The sequence below is a fragment of the Stegostoma tigrinum genome, chromosome 27 (assembly GCF_030684315.1).
Source record: "Stegostoma tigrinum isolate sSteTig4 chromosome 27, sSteTig4.hap1, whole genome shotgun sequence".
NCBI lineage: Eukaryota > Metazoa > Chordata > Chondrichthyes > Orectolobiformes > Stegostomatidae > Stegostoma > Stegostoma tigrinum.
In genome coordinates this window covers 17,112,393-17,132,459 of record NC_081380.1, presented here as the reverse complement: position 1 = coordinate 17,132,459, position 20,067 = coordinate 17,112,393, and the positions used below count along the sequence as shown (strand labels likewise).

Sequence of the window (20,067 nt, the reverse complement as noted above, 5' to 3'; positions counted from 1 at the left end):
CTTTAGTTTTGATAACTGACTGGGGGAGAACCTCTCTTCAGTAACATGGCTTGATGGGGAAGTTTGGTTTCCTAAATTACAATACCTCTAAAGTACTTAATTAAATGTAAAGTACTTTTGGATATCCTGAGATCATGAAAGAAGCAGTGTAAGATGCAAGTCTGTTTTTCAGTAACTGGCCTAGGGGGACAGATTCTCGGTGCTTAATTTTCAAACACTTTTGGTTTCCAATGGTGTCTAGTGTCCATGGATGATCTCCAAAAGCAATGGGATCAAATTGCTCACATTCACCGGTGAAATTCTGGTATTTCATGTGACTATTTGTAACATCTAATACGTTTCAGAAACTGGATTCAGCCAAAGTCAATATAATCCACTAATCTTTTCACAGGATGATGCTGCAGATTTACAAAACTCTTGTGAAGTAGACAGAATTGAGGAACAACCTAAAGAAGATGCAGAAGATTTGGAAAATAGTCAAATGAAGAGGCCAATTGGCTCACTTGAGGATTTTCTTGTGAACTTAGAGAAGGAGGAAGATCTTGGTGTCAGTAACACATATACTAAGGAAAATTCTGATGAGAACATTCTGGAAAGTGATCCAAATGACCAGATGGTACAGACTACCAAAGCTATAGAAGTATTAGCTAGAACCATTCCACAACACTCAGATGACAGTGTTTCTCCAAGCAATACCAGGATGCCATCAATTGAGGAATTTCTGATTAATTCAGAGTTTAATCAAGAAAAAGAGCACATTCCAAAGGAAGGGGAAGTCATTGGACGGAGACAGTTCCAGTCTGGAGATATTCCTCAGGTTTGTAAAAAATTGAAAGCAGGCTCTACCTTGGTGTTTTCTTCAAACATGCCATTATGAAGATGTTCAATAGATGAGAGTGCCAGTTAGTTAAAATTAAACATTTACTGGATATAGGTAAAGGTGAGAGACGGGAGAAATCTAGGAGCAGCATGCATTTTGGGCATTTACTTTCTTTTGTGAGATCTGTGGAAAATCCAGGGCAGACTGTGGGATGAAGGTTTCAAAATGGGCGCAATGTTCCAAGAAGAAGTAGTATCCTAGTTTCCAGTTGACATGCCCATCAAATTATTGAAAGTTAGTTGCATTTGGCCTTGCTATTTCACCATTTACCTTATGTTGAAAGACTGGACATATTTTGTGATAGTTGGATGCTAGATTGATTTTGTTTTCAAACTGCAGTCTATTGCAACAAAAAACACAAGAATACACTCTCTCACAGAGATTATCTTTATATAGCTATTGATGTCTGAATTAAACAAGAAATATAAATCGGTCTCTCTGAAGGCCATGCCACACCTTTCTTCAGATCCTATAGCAACTCAAGATTTGCTTTCATTACCAAGTTTCTCTGCTTGACTTAACTTGCTTATGCAAAATTTCCTGCATTTCACCTTCCAATTTAAAATGATTTAACCATCATTAATAGTCTTCCAATTGAATGTATTATTCAGATCTGTAACAGCCACACAATCCTGTTTCTGCTTTTAAATACTTCTTCTTGTCATTGATGTTTAAAACAGATTTTCCCTTCAGGGATCAAACAAAATGAACTTAGGCATACTGAATTGATTTCACATCATCACAAATTGATGGAACAAATTGCTTCAATGGGTGTTAATAATGTTTGAAATACTGTGGAGCTAGTGATGAGCTAGACAGGGAATAGATTAGATGATTGGACAGTGTATTGGCACATGAGTGATTTACTTTGAAGGGTGAGTAGTGAATGTCATTTGCTAAATGATGAGTTCCAAATCTCAGATAACAAAGTGTACAGCTGGATGAACACATCAGGCCAAGCAGCATCAGAGGAGCAGGAATGCTGACGTTTCGGGCCTAGACCTTTCTTCAGAAATGGGGGAGGGAAGGAGTTTCTTAAAAAATAGGGAGAGAGGGGGAGGCGGATAGAAGATGGATAGAGGAGAAGATAGGTGGAGAGGAGTCAGACAGGTCAAAGAGGCGGGGATGAAGCCAGTAAAGGTGAGTGTAGGTGGGGAGTTAGGGAGGAGATAGGTCAGGTCGTGGAGGACGGACAGGTCAAGGGGCCGGGATGAGGTTGCTAGGTAGGAAATGGGGGTGGGGCTTGACATGGGAGGAGGTGATAGGTGGGAGGAAGGACAGGTTAGGGAGGCGGGGACAAGCTGGGCTGGTTTTGGGATGCGGTGGGGGAGGGGAGATTTTGAAGCTTGTCAAGTCCACATTGATACCATTGGGCTGCAGGGTTCCCAAGCGGAATATGAGTTGCTCTTCCTGCAATCTTCGGGTAGCATCATGGTGGCACTGCAGAAGGCCCAGGATGGACATGTCGTCTGAGGAATGGGAGGGTGAGTTGAAATAGTTCGCAACTGGGAGGTTCAGTTGTTTGGTGCGAACCGAGTGCAGGTGTTCTGCAAAGCGGTCCCCAAGCCTCCACTTGGTTTCCCTGATGTAGAGGAGGCCACATCAGGAACAGCAGATGCAGTATACCACATTAACAGATGTGCAGGTGACCATGTGCTTGATGTGGAAGGTCTTCTTGGGGCCTGGGATGGGGATGATCGGGGAGATGTAGGGGCAGGTGTAGCACTTCCTGCAGTTGAAGGGAAAAGTGCCGGATGTGGTGGGGCTGGAGGGAAATGTGGAGCAGACAAGGGACTCACTGGATTGCTCCCTCTGGAAAGCAGATAAGGGTGGGGAGGGAAAAATATCTTTGGTGGTGGGGTTGAATTGCAGATGGTGAAAGTGTTGAAGGATGTTGCATTGGATCCAGAAGTTGGTGGGGTGGTATGTGAGGATGAGGGGGATTCTGTTTTGGTTGTTATTGTTGTGGGGGGGCGTGATGTGAGGGATAAGTTGCGGGAAATGTGGGAGATCGAGCATTCTCAACCACTGAGGGGGTGAAGTTGTGGTCCTTGAGAAACGAGGACATCTGAGGTGTACAGGAGTAAAATGCCTCATCCTGGGAGCACATGCGGCAGAGGCAAAGGACTTGGGAATAGGGGATGGCATTTTTGCAGGAAGGTGGGTGGGAGGAGGTGTATTCTATGTGGGAGTTGGTGGGCTTGAAATGGATATCGGTTTCTAGGTGGTTGCCCAAGATGGAGGGAGAGAGGTCCAGGAAGGAGAGAGAGGTATTAGAGATGGTCCAAGTGAACTTAAGGTTGGGGTGGAAGGTGTTGGTGAAGTGGACAAACTGTTCGAGCTCCTCGTGGGAGCAGATACAGATTCTCCAGCATCTGCAGTTCCAAACCTCAGTTCTATTAACTGTCAAGCTGTAAGAAATGTCCCTGAAGTAAAGTAATGGGTCAGAGGGCATGCTAGTTCAGAAGTGAGTGTTGTGGAAGGGGATGTTTTTACTCCTTGTAATAAGGAGATGAAGAGCTAAGTGAAAATTAATTATCTAGTCTGCAATTATACACTAACAATATCGCATAGCCACTTGATGGCATATTTATTCTGCCACTCTGCTGAGAACTGAAGTTAGTTTTCAAATGATGGTCTGAAGAAAAACCATCACAGGAAAGGATAATTGGACCAAGGGGCTGAGGAGTGGCAGATGGAGTGTAATTGTTGCATTTTGGTAACATGAACAAGGGCTGGACTTACACAGTTACTGGTAGAGCCCTGGGGTGTCTTGTAGAACACAGAGACCAAAATGTTGAGTATGTAGTTCCTCGAAAGTTGTGTCACACATAGACAGAATGGTAAAGAAGGCATTTGGAAAGTTTGTCTTCATTGTTCAGAACACTGAGTTTTGGAGATGGACTGTCATGTTGCCGTTGTACAGGACATTGGTTTGGCCATTTTTGGAGTACTGTGTACAGTTCTGGTCACCTTGCTATAGGAAGGATATTATTAAATTCAATAGGGTGCAGAAAACATTTACAAGGGTGTTCTGGGACTGGAAAGTTTGAGTTGTAAGGAGAAGCAAGATATGCTGGAACTTTTTTCACTGGAGTGGAGGAGATTGAGGGTTGACCTTGTAGACGTTTATAAAATCTTGAGGGGCATAGATTAGGTGAATAGCAAAGGTCTTTTCCCCAGTGTTGGAGAATTCAAAACTAAAGGGTTTAAATTTAAGGTGAGAGGAGAAAGATTTATGAGGGACCTGAGGGGCAACATGGTTCACATATTGAATGAACTGCCAGAGGAAGTAGTGGATGCAGGTACAGTTACAACATTTAAAAGACATTTGGATACATGCATAAATAGGAAAGGTTTAGAAGGATATGGGCCAAATGCAGAAAGTGGGACTAGTCTTATTTTGGAAACTTGGTCACATGAATGAGTTGGACTGAAAGGCCTGTTACTCTGCTGTAAGACTATAAATTGTTGTGAAATATGAAGTGGAATTATTAACACCAATTCAGATTCAAGCTTGTTTCAATCTTAGCTGTCAGATAAGCAAATAAATGTCCCATTGAGTCAGTTACTTTTTCAGAGAGACTGAAAGCGAGACGCTTTATAAATCTGCTTTTGTCAAATGTCCTCTAACTTGATCATGTCCTCCAGGCTCCTATATCTATCTGCTGATTAAATCTAACTCCTTTTGCTATGGACCCAGAATTTTGATTCATGGTCTAATTGTACTTTAATGGTGTTTCTGACATGTGCCTTTTCCTTTGGAGGATGAAGAGACAATATTTTGAATTTATTAGTGTCACGAAGCCTACATTGAGGTCATTTATATCAAGAATGTGAAGTGAAAGCATATTGTTCCTTTTAGATAAATGTGCTTAATACATAGAATAGAATAGAGTTAGTTTTATTGTCATGTGCACTTGAATGAACGCAGTGAAAAGTTTGCAATGTTGCCACTTAAGGTGCCATCTTAGGTACGAGATACATAGGTACAGATGCATATATATTTGATACACAGTTGAAAGAATAATAAATAAAAATTCAGCATAAGAATAAAAAGGAAAGTAAGGTACTCAAATTACAGTCCTTTTCACCTCAGACTGTAGCAGGCCAAGTCCCCAGACCATGCTGGACATCAAAACTTGAGGCCTTGAGGGACTCACCTCCAGGATTTGTCTCCTGCCAGACCTCCAGTCCAGAGTTACCTCCAGGACACACCTCCCACTATGCCTTCAGTTCTCGACTTGCCTTCGCTCGAGATTACATTCAATACTTCTTTCACCTTAGTGGAGACAGTCTACAGCACTCTGTCGAGTCTCTTGCTCTCAGAGTCCATCAGTGGTTCCACCTACTTCTGCAAGCAATGCTTCTACAGGCACACTCTCAGTAACCAGCCATCTGTGAGCCACTTGATGGCACATTTATTCTGCCATTCTGCTGAGAACTGAGTTAGTTTTCAAACGACCATCGTGTTTAGCCAGTGAGTGGTGACTTTCCAGACTGTAGACTTCCCCTTGTGACTAATAAGGCTTTTGGGGGACAAAAAAGCAGCGGTTTCACATCAAAAAAATGTAGGTCTCGTGTCCAAAATTGTGCCACAGATCTCCCATTTTTTTTGTCACCAACTGGTTCCAAAATTGGCTTAAAAACATGAGTTGAAGGATGATTTTATTATTGGAAGTCTGTGACCAGTGGATTGGTGTGAGGGCCCTTGCTATTTGTTATGTACATTATCAATTTGGATTGAAGGTTAGAAGGTTTAATTCATAAGTTTGCAGATGACATGAAAATTGGTGGTGATATTGATAGTGTAGAGGATGGTCTCAGGATACAGTCTGATATTGATCAGCTGGTAAATTGGACAGAGGATGGGAGATGGCATTTAATCCAAATAATTGCGAGGTGGTGCAGTAAGGGAAGGATATACACAGTGATTGGTAAGTCCCTGGGGAGTATTGAAGAACAAAGGGACCTTGTTGTACAAGTCTGTTAATCCCTGAAGGTATCAGTGCAGATAGGCAGGGTGGTGAAGAAGGCATATAGAATGCTTGCCTTCATTAAGCAGTATTTAGAATATAAACAAGGAAGTTTTGTTACAATTTTATAAAGCATTGGTTCGTCCGCAAATGGAATACTGTGTTCAGTTCTAATGATCGCACTTTTGGAAAGACGTGATTGCTGTAGAGAGGGTGCAGAGGAGATTCACCAGGATGCTGCCAGAGATGAAAAGCCTCAGATAAGAGGAAAGACAGGGTAGGCTGGGTTTGTTTTCATTAGAACACGGGTGGGGATCTGATTTGAGGTATACAAAATTATGAGAGGCGTAGACAGAACAGATGGTGAGAATCTCTAACCCATAGCAGACATGTCTAAGACCACAGGGCATAAATTTAAGGTGAGGAGTAAGTGGTTTCAAGGAGATCTGAAAAAGAAAAATCACCTAGAAGGTGGTTGAAATATGCAATATGTTGGCCGAGAGGGTGCTGGAGTTAGGTATTCTTGCAACATTTTAAAAGTATCTGGATGAGCCAGGGCAGAGTAGGGCCTGCACCAAGTACAGGTCAATGGGATTAGGTAATTTGGTGTTTGTTGGTTGACATAGACATGGCAAGCTGAACAGCCTGTATCTATGCTGTGTGACTCTAATGGTGAAATGTTGCAGCAAAGCTGGAGCGAGGGGAGCTAATAATAATTAATTTGTGGTTGCCAGGATACACTGGAGCACCAGATACACTGGTTCTCACTGAATTTCTAGTCTTGTTGCTGAATACATAGCAACTTGGTGTGTGCCAATTTCACTGCTACTTACCATATTTCATATACTGTTTTTTTCTGAATTATTTCCTTTTACCTCCTGCAGGTTGACTCTGCGGAGAACCACGAGAGTGAAGATTACCCCCTGGATAGCAGTCGGGGCTCAGACCTCTCAGACATCATGGAGGAGGATGAAGAAGACCTGGGATCAGACGCACAGACAAATGAAGAAATACAGCAAGATTGCAGTTTGATTAGGAACAACTCACTAAAGGTAATGATCTCAACTATCTTCAACCTGAATTCACTGCCCCTAGGGGAAAAAGTGGACAAAGATAAGTAAGAGAGGTCAGACTGAGGTTTGGAATTTGTGGCCATTATGATTAGCATATTGTTATGCATGTTTATCTTTCATTCCATTCCTGACTTCTTTTCTCAGGCCAGAGTTGAGTCACAATGCACACCAGAAACAATTTTATTGTTCTCATTCTTTCTGTGAGGCACTCTGTCAATTGGTTAGACTTATCGTACCTGGATCTGAGTAAAAGCAAATAGTAGCTCTCGTTTATTATTCTGAAAACTGTCATATTGTCACAAATACAATGAAATAATTAGACAATACAGATTTTCTAAATTGACACAGCACACATTGTATTGCATAATGATTATTGTTTTGCAGAAGTCCGAATGTGGTGAAAATTATAATACTTCCCAAAGTACAGAAATGAAAACAATGTATACGCAGGTGGATTGAGGTCATGGAAGCACAGCTTATTGAAACTTGAATCTGAGAGAAAGTGGTGTTGCTTACCCGAGAGACTGCAATAATGGTAGCATTTGCTGATTGCACAGATTGAACGTGTAGGTTTGTGATGTGCAGGGTGGCAGGCTGAAGAGTAGGATCTTGCTTATTTGTTCATGTCAATATGTCAAACACGCCTCATTTCATAGGAACACTGTCCAAATAGAGAGAATAGCACGGCCCTGGGGACAAACGTCCTGAGGAGAAATGTTTTATCCAAGTTTTGGCTATTCTTACAAGTGTAAATATTGCATCTTTTGTGGCTGAGGGGAGGGTGAGGGATTTGGGGGATGAAGGTGGAATGATGGTCCAATGGTAGCTGTAGACTTTATCCTGTGTGCTGTCAGAAAAGCCAGGATTTTGTGTGAAAGGGAATTAAAGCAATAAAACAGAGTAGGAATGAGAATAAATGAACTTAAATAGATAATATTCTCTCAAGAGGAAGTGTGAAAAGCTGTTAACAATCTAAATAAAATATATAAAGGGAGAAAGATATACCAGAGACAAGAATGTGTTTGACAGTAACATGAGATAGTGTTGTTTATCTCCATGCAATAGGTAGATGTTTTCACATTTGAGGAATGCTGAATAGTATCACAAGGAGGGCAGCACGGTGGCTCAGTGGTTAGCATTGTTGCCTCACAGCTCCAGGGAGCCAGGTTTGATTCCACCTTTGGAAACTGTCTGTGTGGAAACTTGCATGTTCTCCTTGTGCCTGCGTAGGCTTCATCCGAGTGCTCTGGATTCCTCCCACAGTCAGAAGATGTTCAGGCTATGTGGATTAGTCATGCTAAATTCCCTGTAATGTCCAGGGAGGCGCAAGCTTGGTTGATTAACTGTGGGAAATTCAGCATTAAAGGGATAAGGTCGGGGGTCAGTCTGGCTGAGATGTTCTTCAGAGGATTGGTGTGGATTCGCTGGACCAAATGGCCTGTTTCCACACTTTAGGGATTTTATGATTCTGTGATTGAGTGTAACCTGATTGCTGTTCCTGAATTGTAACTGATTTTCCAATGCAGTGAGCACTGAACTCTTCAAGAAGTGCAATTTGATAAATATGTAAAATATTTTATCATCCTTTCTCAATGGCTAAATGCATCATGTCACTGATAGTATGAACTAGAGTGCACCTCAGCAGGGCTGTGACTGATATCCTACCAGGACAGGGCTTGCTAGTCCTTTGAGGCTATTCGCACCAACGTGGCAAGAGATAAAAGCCTGTGTTTCAGAAGAGATAGCAGCAAGGTTGGAAGGTGAAGGTAATAAAAATTAAATGAATGTAGAAGGCTGAGTAAGCAACAACTCTATAAAATAAACAGGAGAGTAAGTGTTGAATGATTAGTGGTATTTACTTTAATTCAAGTACTCCATGAATAAAGCAGACAAACTCAGGGAAGATGGATTCTGAGTTATTGAAACATGACTTAAAGAAACGAAGGAATTGCAGATCGACATTCCGAGTTAGAATTTTCAGACCAGATAGAAAAAGGATTTTAAAAAAGTCTGGCCACAATATTGATGAAAGGAACATTCACTGCTGTGAGGAAGGATGATATGCTAGAAGGATCTGCTGCAGTTATGAAAGAAAGACAAGAGATGAAAGTTCTAAATTTCAGAAAATCTAAGCTGAGATGTGATTTGACGAAAGTAGAATTTGAATATCTACATGTAGGTAAAACATTGTCAGAGTAGTGGGATGCATCCAAAGAGGAGCTTAAAAATCGTCTGAATAAACATGTTCCTGTTAAGGAAATGGATGTCAAACATCATACAGAGCATCAGAAGACAATAAAGGCTTGCAGATGTCAGATGCCAAGAAATGAATACCACAGAAAGATGTGGTGCTTAAAAGGTGCAGAGGTGAAATTGGAAAAGAAAATTGAAAGCAAAGAAAAATAATTTAAAAAGAAAACAGTTGATGTCAAGGAAGGCCGAAATGTTTTACAAATACATGCAGAAGAAAATAGGAACAAAGGAAAGAGTGAAAACCAATAAAGTAACTTCCTTGTGGGGGCAGAAGACGTGCGTGGTTCTTAACGAATACTTAGTGACTGTTTTCACAAAAGAGGGAGGTGATGCAAATATTGCTGTCTTAAAGAGGAATGTGAAATATTGGCTAACATACTCCTACAGAGGGAGAAAACATCAAACGGATTTTCCATCCTTGCAATCTGAAAAATCACTTGGCCCAGAGGAAATGTATTCTAGGCCTCTTGAGTAAGGGAAGAAATTGCAGAGCCTTTAATAGTTTTCCATTTGTTTGATGTTAGGAGATGGAGAAGTACTGTAATAAGATGACTGATATTATATCATTGTTTTAAAAAGGAGGAAAAGATAACTTGGATAATTACAAACCGGTCTGCCTTACCTTGGTTGTATACAAATTATTGGAGAATATTCTGAGACAGCCTAAATCATTTACTAAAAAGAAGTGGAATGATAACAAATCCATGCTGGTTTCCTTTAAAAGAAGGCCCTGTCCTTCTAAAGTGATTGAATACGTTGAGGAGGTAACAAGGAGCGTGGATGAAGATAACACATTTGATCTAGTTCGTATGAGTATGATCAAGAGATTTGGCAGGGTACCCCATGGCAAACTGATCAAAAATTTAAAAAAGTGGATTTTAGGGGAAAGTAGCAAGTTAGATCCAAAATTTGCTCAGTGATCCAAAGAAAAGGATCACATGAGTAGTTAATTTTGAGATCGGAAGATCATTCCACTATATTTCACAAGGCTGAACTCCTTACTTTTTTTAAATCATAAATCAATGATTTAGATTTAAATGCAGGGAAAAAATTACAAAGTTTCCAGAAGACATAGCAGTTGGCCCTGTAGTTGATAGTGTGGAAGAATGTTGTAAGCTGCAAGCAGGTATCAGTAGCCTGGACAGATAGGCAGAAAAATGGGAAATGAATTGAGTTTGGAAAGTGTGGTATTGCATCTGGGGAGGGCAAAGAATAATGAGTGGGCACTGAGAAATATATCCAGCTGGACCTTAGAGTGCATATCCACAGATCCCTGAAGATAGCAGCATAGGTAGCTGATATGGTTAAGAAAGCAATAATGATCATTTTCTAAGAGCAGAGAGTTTTTGCTAGAACTTATAAAGCATTAATTTGACTGCAGCTAAGAGTACTGAATGCAGTTTTAATCACCATTTTTATTTTTGGAACAGAAGAGACTAAGGAAAGACTTATTGAGTTGCACAAGATTAGAAAGGGGCTAGATAGGGTGAGTAGAAAAAATGAATTTCCTTTCACAGAATAGTCAGTAATAGAGAGTATGGATTCCTTGTAATTGATGGAAGAATCAGGAAGGAATTGAGGAGAATTATATTCACCCACTGTGTGGTGTCAGTTTTGAATTCATAGTCTGAAAGGATGTGAAAGATAGAAACTCTTCAAAAAACACTTGATGCAGTTAAAGAGTCAGAACTATGGTGCTATGGGTAAAGAGCTGGAAACAGCATTGGGTAAGATGACTGTTTTTATGGAAAGCATGGACACAATAGGTGAAATATCCTCCTTCCTGGGGATAAATGTTATGTGTCTTAGTTAATAAAGTTACCTCAGAGTACAATGTGACCTTGATCAGATGGGCCATTGGGCTAAGCGGTGGCAGTTGGAGTTTTGTTGAGATAAATCTGTGATGCTGCATTTGGAGAGACAAATCAGGGCAGGACTTTATACACTTAATGGTAAGGTCTTGGGAGACTGTTGTTGAACAAAGAAACCTTGGAGTGCGGGTTCATGTTTCCTTGAAAGTGAAGTCGCTTGTAGACAGGGTAGTGAAGAAAGTCATTGGGTATGCTTGCCTTTATTGGAGGGTGCATTGAGTCTCGGAGTTGGGAGGTCATGTTGTGGCTGTTCAGGACACTTTTGGAATTCTATGTGCAATTCTGCTCTCCCTGCTATTAGGAAGAATGTTGTGAAGCTAGAAAGGGTTCAGAAAAGATTTACAAAGATGTTGCCAGGGTTGGGCGGTTTGAGCTGTAGGTGGAGGCTGAATAGGCTGCGGCTATTTTCCCTGGAGCGTTGGAGGCTGAGGAGTGGTCTTATAGAGGTTTATAAAATCATGAGGGGCATGGGTAGGGGAAATAGACAAGGTATTTCCTTGGGATAGGATGCCCTAAACTAGAGGGCATAGATTTAAGGTGAGAGGAAAAGATTTAAAAGGGAATTAAGCAGCAACTTTTTCTCGCAGTGTGGTGCGTGCGAGGAATAAGCTGCCAGAGGAAGTGGTGGAGGCTGCTACAAATACAACATTTAAAAGGCACCTGGGTGAGTTAATGAATAAGAAGGATTTAGAGAGAAATGGGCCAAATGCTAAAAAATGGGTCTAGACGTATTTAGGATATCTGGTGAGTATGGACGAGTTGGATCGAAGGGTCTGTTTCTGTGCTGTACATCTCTGTGACTTTCAGTGAGGAAGTCTTAAGTTCCATTTGTTTGCGCATGCTGTTTCGTATCAACAGTTAAATTTCTTAAGCCATTCAGTTCAAACTCAGCCTGATTCAAAATGCTATCAAATGACTCATGCTGAAAATTGTGGGTGGAAAATTGTTGAGTGGTAGGAGATCGAAACTAAATTGATGCACAGTGGGAGGAAATCCCACCCTTTGGAGGGGCTGTCTGATCAGTTTGTCTGGATGCCAAGAGATCAGTAATGGGTGGTGTTGGGATTTCAGGAGGCCGCGAGGGAGACCTAGCGGAATCCAGAGTGAAGTAAGCCAGGTAGCTTTGGGCAGGCTTCTTGTTGAAACTTTGTAGAGGGGGGGGCTAATGGACTAGGGGATCATTTTCAAACTACTTACAGGTAGGAAGGAAGCAGGAGCTATCTTCTTTGGGGGTGGTTCCCCTATTGGATAAAGAGTATCTCTGAATATAATGCACTATTCTTCACTCTGTTTGAAACATGAGAAAATAATCCTTCTGAATGCCCATGCCAACCATTTTCTGATGTAGATAGCATAAAACTGGCATCAATTGAGCTGCAAGTGATTGATTGATACTTAATTATTTAAATATGATGGGCAGGCTGCTGATTTTGGGTTGGGTGCTGATCTTGGGGGTAGGTCTGAGGTGGTTGGCTAGCCACCCTACCTATACAATATTCTCCTTGGCTAAAACACACCCAGCAGAAGCATGTAATGTCCAACTCAGTGTCACTAGCAGCTGAAGCTTTCCTGTGAGATTGAAGTAGCCTATTTGCACTTTCTGTGTAGTTTGCAGATGATGAATAGCTTGGGTATTGGAGACTTGTCACACCCCAGCATGGACCAGCACCTACAAGAATGGAAGGCAAGAAAGAAACTTGTTCTTAATTGGATTCATATCAGAGCAGGACTTCTGTGCCTTCTTTTTATCATATGAATGGGATGTTACAGCTCCCTGTCTATTTGAGTGTTGAAGCAAAAATGCTGGGCAGTAAGAATAGTGAGCAACCAGTTTGAAAGAGGTTGAATGTGAAATAGTGCGTACCCATGTTAATATACCCTAGCTTGAGTAAACCCAGTTGCTGCCAGAAGTGTCCTCAGCCCAACCATTTTCATTTGCTTCACAAATGATCTTCCATCTGTCATAAGGTCGGAAGTATGGATGTTTGGCACCATTTACAACTCCTCAGATACTGAAGCAGACCATGTTCAAATGCAGCAAGATCTGGACAATATCCACGTTTGGTCTGACAAGTGGAAGGTAACATTTACGCCAAAGGAATGCTAGGGACTGACTATCTCAAATAAGAGACACTCTAACCACTATCCCTTGACATTCATTGATGTTGTCATCACTAAATCCCCGTAACAGTCAACATCCTTAGGGTTACCATTGACCAGAAACTGAACTGGACTTGAAAAATTTAGTGACTACAAGACCAGATCAGAGGCTAGGACTACTGTGGTGTTTACTCACTTCCTGACTACCCAAAGCCTGTGCTCCGTCAACAAGGTACAAGTCAGGAGTGTGATGGAATAATCCCCATTGGATCGGTGCAGCTCCAACAACACTCAAGAAGCTTGACACCTTCTAGTACAAAGCAGCCAGCTAGACTGCCACCACATCTACAAGCATCCTCTCCCTCCACCACTGACGCTCTGTAGCAGCAGCATATGCTATCTACTAGATGCACTGCAAAAATTCACCAAAGATCCACTTTCCAAACCCACAACCACTTCCATCTTGATGAACAAGGACAGCAGATCCATGGGAACACCAGCACCTTCAAGGTCCCCTCCAAGCCACTCAGCATTCAAATTTGGAAATATATTGCCACTCCTTCACTGTTGCGGGGTCAAAATCTTGGAATTCCCTCCTTCAGGGCATTTTGAGTGTACCTACAGCACATTGTCTACAACGGCTCAAGAAAGCAGCTCACCAAAACCTTCTCAAGGCCAATAGGGATTAACAATAAATGCTGGGATTAACAGCACCCAGCAATTAACAGCACCCAACCTCGTGCCACGAGCGAATAAAAACAATTGAAGAGCTAATTCTAAATTTAAATTCTGTGAATGGTACCCTTAAGTGACCAATTTAACAGCTATAAACAATTGGCATTAAGTTGCTCAGTCAGTAAAATAGTCATCATGAGAATACCTTAGCTCAGAAATTCATCATATTACCAGTGGAGTTAGTCTTACTTGATTCCTGACATGGGTAACACTGTTGACATGACATGACAAAATGTATGTGCTGGAGATGGCAAAAAGAGAAACAGCACACTCTTCTGCAGATTGCACGACGTCTTTATTAATGCAATTTTACCTACAAATTTTTATTGAGTGGAGCCAAGTCTCAATGCAAGTATCTTCACGATAAGAATATAAGTGTATTTACATATATCTTAATTTTGCTAGGCCATTAATGAATTCAGAAGCATTAACTAATGTCCTGCTGAAAGTATTTGCTGTCAATTCTGTGCAGTGAAACCTATGCTAATGAGTCACCTTTGGCAACCGTTGTTATAAATTGCATTCTAGAGTCAATTCAGTGCCGTTAAACTTTGGAATCTTTTGACAATATTCCAGAAAAGATCTGGAAAGAGGAGGTAGTATAAATGTTATAAGATCATCTCATAATTAAAGAAAGTTTGAAATAAAATGATCAGAAACAGCATCTAGTGAAAACACTTATTGCGTTGATTTTGTGTGCGCATGGGTTGTAAATGTAAATGCTTAGCTCATCCCAATAACAATACCTCATGCCTTGCCGTATAAGTACTGGAAGCTAGATAGAAGCATGTATGCTTTGACCTATTTGATGCCTGAATGTACTGAGTAAAACAAAAATGAGACAAGTTACTGCTTGGATTCTCTTCAACTTTGGCAAATGATGTGAAATGTAACATCCAAAGTAACTCTATTTGCGAATCTTATCTATGAAAAGTCTTCTAATTTTTTTTTAATGAGACAAGCACACATCGTTAGCAATTTATTTTACCTTCAGCACCGTTGTCAGAAATCAGGTTCTGGGAATCACTTATTGCTTAATGTGGTTACGGCATCACGTTTCATTGAGATGAATGTTTCAAGTTTTTTTGTGTTTAAAGCTTTTTTCGCACATTGTGGATTTCGGTTGCTTTACTGTGCTTTGAGTTGATCTTGTTTCAATTTTTACTTCACTTTTTTTTCTTTCTTTCTCCAACCCCCAACCTATCCTTGCATGCACTCAACCACTGTACGTGTTAAACCATATCGCAGCAACCTGAGCAATATGAAACTGATAGCGATGAGGAGTATCTGGAGAAAATTCTAGAGCTTCCTCTGCAGAAACGTTACAGTAAGAAACTATTCAGCATCCCTGAAGTAACAGAGGAAGAGGAGGAAGAGGAAGAGGAAGAGGAGGAGGAGGAAGAGAAGGAGGAGGAGAAGGACCAAGAGATGGTCTGTAACAGCTGCCAGAGTGGTCCCAGCAGCCAAGAAGAAGAAAAAGCCTCTGTTCATTCCCAGGAAGAAGAACAATCAGAGGAACAGGATCAAGTCTTTGAATGTGTACCGAGCACTTCTGAAAACCACAGAGATACCAAAAATCAAGTGTTGGAAGAGAAACCAGCCCCTGATATCAGTCAGGATATCAAAAATGGAGCTCAGGAAGTTGTGGGTCCTACTATTCCACAGAGTGAGCTGAAACCTAAGGATTTGGAAGAGGTGTCAATATCTGACTATATCTCTAATCAGAGCAATAAGCAGGAGCCAGATGAGAATAAACCTCTCTACACAAAGACTAATATCAAAAATAAAGAATGGAGTGAAGAGGCAAGTGGGTGTGCATGCCATGGTGCTGAGATTCATCATATATACCCTCAAAAGTATCATAGGTCCCACCAAGAGGAAGAGACCACAGTAGAGCATGTGCAGGACAAGACTGTTGATGACTCTGACCTAGATGTTACTGAATGTGTGGAGAAATCACAACCAGAGGACGATGACAAGAATGTTTTAGAGCCAGATGTTGTTGACCTAACATCTATCTTAAAGATGCAATCTCAGACATGGATGAGGTCCACAGATCCCAGAGAGGCGAATACAGCAGGAACTGGGAATCCAAGTTGCAACAGGAGACAGCAGCTTTCTCACAAAAATCTAGAGATAGATATAGAATATGGCACTGAGGAGGAAGAAGAAATAGTGACATCCAGCTTAACCTTCTGCCCTCGTGTTATTCATCCGGATCAAATGCAATCAAGTTGGTGGTACTGCAGCAAGACTAACAGAGAAAATGCAAGTGAGTGTTCAAGGTTGTGTGAGTTCATGCAGTCAAATGAACAGAGGCAGGCCTGTGACAAAGGCATTATTTATGATTCAAGCACCAACAGCACCAGGTCTCCCCATCATCATAAGAAAAAGAATAAGTTTGCTTCCCCCAGGAGACTACGATACTGCGAACGAAACAAACTAAAAGGAAGGATGGCAGAGGAGGCTTGGAACTTGGAGTCTGATGAATTAGAAAGAACAAGAGCAAGGCTTGAGGATTCAGCATGTTCACGGGTGTGTGTTTATCTCCCTGTTCGCCTACACCATCCTTTCCCTAGTTCTATTATTTGTAGTCGTCAGTTTGTCTTATTGCTTGGTGTGTTTCCTGCGGTGTGCTAGTTATACACATCACTTTCAGATAGTTGTTTGATAGTACAGCACTGAAAAAAAGAAAGATTTTGTTCAAGATTTTCCTCTTGCACCCATCAGGACAATTTGCAAGTAATGCCTAAGTAGAGGGAATATTTCAAGGGTGCTGATTGGCTGGTAAGTAGATTCTGATTGGTAGAGGCATTGCCATAAAAAATGTACCAGTTAATGATAATGGCCGTTAACTGCCAAACACTGTTCAAATTTTCAACAAGACAGGTTGCCACTGATTGGAAAAGGTATTGTCTGTGAAATTAACCAGAGAATGGTTGTCACCCATTATATTAAATTAAAGCAAGTGTGTAATGTGTGTGTAAGTGTTTTTTTTCTGGAAATAAGAGGGGCCTGTGTCGTAATATGTGTCACTTCCAGTACACATTGGCTATGCCATACTGTAAGCCAGCTGCTAATTCTCTCATCTTGTACAGTATATATCCTTTGGTGTTCCTTGTGAATTGTGCTAATGAATTTGAGGTAGAAAGCTCTGGCAAAATATATTTTCTCAGCAATAAATCTAATTTCTGGTGGATATAATGAAGCCACAGTCCATGCTTTCCTAGCATCAATGACTTGCAGAGAGCTCATATCCAACTAAACTAAAATTGAATCTATCTTTCAGGCTGTCAATGTTACGATAATTATTAAGAGGGTTATTGCTCTGGTCTTGTTGGATAGCCAACTACAATTACAACTGCAGTTGTGAATTCAGAGTTTCAAGCCATCCATGATGTTGATGCTAGGAGACCATAGTGGTGATAAAAAACAGGGTTTCACTTGGATTTTGCAAACATTTTATGGTCATTTTTGAAATGTTAATTGCCCAGTACCACATTTATTGGTTCTTCCTTACAAATCCAGTTCATGCCTCAAGACAACATTTTGAAGTTGTATAACAATAGGATGAAGTGCAGTTTGTTGCAGGTCTTTAGATGGAGATGGGGGTAATTTGATAGAGGAATTAAGGAAGATGTAAATGATACATAATGGCATAATGAAATTGTAACTCTAATGTACTAAACCAACATAATGACAATCCCGCTTGAGTCTGTTGTAGTGATTTAGAGTTGAGTGATCCTATAACTACTGGTATTAATTCAGTGTAGCTGGTGCAATAACAAGTCCAAAGGTGTGCTGTTCAGTATTTAATTTCTTAATTTAATAATTTTTAAAAATGATATTTTCCCATTCTGGGATTCTGCCATATTATACTTTCAAACAGCTCCTGGGTACTCCTACAGAGGTGGGTGAAAACCACCTGCATGAGTTTCGTGATCTGATTTGTTTCTGCCTTTGGGAGTGCATGATCTTGTGAAGATGTGACTGGAACTAGATATAGTGAACGTATGGCGTGTTCAGAAGGGCTCCAAAACATTACAATAGTCCAAAACTCAATCTCAAGATTGATTGGATCTGTGAATGTTAGCACGTATGTTATAATCAGAAGGACAGGTTGAAATAATTATATTAAGTACCTTACCAAAATGAATATATACAGTACAGTAATATCTTGGAATACAAGAAATACAGTGCATTTATTTTGAGATTTCTGTGAAATACTGGATACATAAAATATGCTCCCATTCAAAATCAACTCATTTTCAGCTCAATTGTTTACTTAGAATTAGATTGAAGCATAGAAACAGAGATATGGAACAGAAGTCAACTAATCTTTGAGTCTGCCCTGCCATTCAATAATTCATGAGGCTGATACTATAACTCAGCATTCTGTTCCCACTTTCACCCATGCCCTTTGATCCCTTTAGCCCTAAGAACACGCAAATTTGAATGTTTTGGCCTCAACCACTTACAGTGGAAGAGAATAATTCAGGTTAGGCAATGAACATAATAATAGCACTCTGACTTACTTTTCCTCAGAAGGTTGTGAAAGAAGCTTAAACATTGAGGTAGTTCATATGAGAATAAAAGTCTGAATGGAAGAGAATCACTGGTTGAATTAGCTTTCATTTCTGTGGACTCAAATGAGAGAGATTGTAGTGTGCTGGTAAAGTCATTGGATTAGGAATCTAGAGTCAAGGCTCATGCTCTGGGAACATAGCTTCGAATCCTACTATGAAATTACAATTTTGGAATTTAAAACTAAACTCTGTGAAGGTGACCATGGATCTGTCATAAAAACTTGTAAGAATCCATCATTATGGAAAGAAATCTGCTGTCCTTACTCAGTCTGAGCTATACGTGAGCACGCAGTGTTCATTTCACAATTCTGGACCGAGAATCGCAGTGTCATGCAGCACTCACTCACTCCCTAGTGCCGTGTAGGGAGCAACACACAATTTGCATTAACCTGTAAGGCAAAATATCATGAAGATAAAACAATCTAGCTTATGTTTGACACTGTTCATTGCCTTGCCAATGTAATCTTTGGGCTATAAAAGTAGATCAGCAGGATCTGGCAATAGACTGGGTTCATTGTAAACCAGAAACTGCAATGTCCCATGAATTATAAAATGCTCAGGCCTTCTTAAAGAAGAACCCTAAAGTCTATAGTACAGAAATGAAGAATAAATGGCGTGTCATGGATTACTATGTAACATGTTCTATGCACTTTTCAGCTAATATCGGGATTCTCTAAAACTTTATTTTAAGCACTGAATGTCAAAGACAGGCTAATTGAGCTGGCCCTAATAAATACGAGAATCCATTCCTAATTCACAAACACATTTAATTTATGGGCCATTTTCCATTCAGAAACTCTCATCTGCGCAAGGTCTTATTCCAGGAGATGGACAATCTGAGTGGTGTGTATTTCTGTGAAGCCATTGCTGCTACTAGTTTATGTGTTGTTCCTTACTAAGACCGAATGGCAACCCCAATCTAGTCATTGGAACGAGGGCTAAGTAGATCTTAATGACTGAGATCCTTGATTGAGTCTGTTAACCTGGACCAGTCGGGGAGCCTGGCTAACTGATATAAACAGAATATTCGGAGAGTGTCCTCACTGTAGGGACTGGCTGTGAGCTAACTGGTCAGGGTCCATGTACTGTCCACATGTGAAGGGTGACTTGGTGACAGGATACCAGCCTCTGTGCCGTCATTTCAGTGTTTAAGGTTTCTCCAAAGATTTGTAGCTCAGGTTATGGGTGAGGTTGTTGACTTGCTTGCCAAGCTGGCTAGTTGTCTTGCAGACATTTCATCACCATGCTAGGTAACATCATCAGTTCGCCCTCCGATGAAGCGATGTTGATATACTCCGCTTGGAATTTATAGGAGCCGGTCTGTTAAGTTGGGTTGTGTCATTTCTAATTCCATTCTACAGGGTTTGTATATGGAATCTAATTTCACGTTTGTTGATAGCATTACGGGTTGAAAACCAGGCTTCTGGGAATTGTGGTTGGCTTGAGCTAGGATGGTCATGTTGTCCCAGTTAAACTGATGGCCTTCATTGTCTTAGAGCATTGAAATGAAGGAAGGTTCGTAGTCACGTTTTGCTGCTAGCTGGTGTTCGTGTATTGTGATGGCTAGTTTCCTTCCAGCCTAGCTGATGTAAT

General features: G+C 40.8%; 1 protein-coding gene across 8 annotated transcripts in view; it reads left to right on the top strand.

Moving 5' to 3' along the window:
- Positions 1-20,067, top strand: part of LOC125464533 (RIMS-binding protein 2) — a 218,364-nt gene that overhangs the window by 163,223 nt on the left and 35,074 nt on the right. For 7 of the 8 annotated variants that reach the window (XM_048557017.2, XM_048557015.2, XM_048557016.2 and 4 more), the window contains 3 exons: positions 392-817; positions 6,741-6,908; positions 15,137-16,423. In XM_048557017.2, the coding sequence (XP_048412974.2) occupies positions 392-817; positions 6,741-6,908; positions 15,137-16,423 (1,881 nt within the window). The remainder of the gene's footprint in view (positions 1-391; positions 818-6,740; positions 6,909-15,136; positions 16,424-20,067) is intronic. The other variant, XM_048557020.2, reaches the window with a different exon arrangement.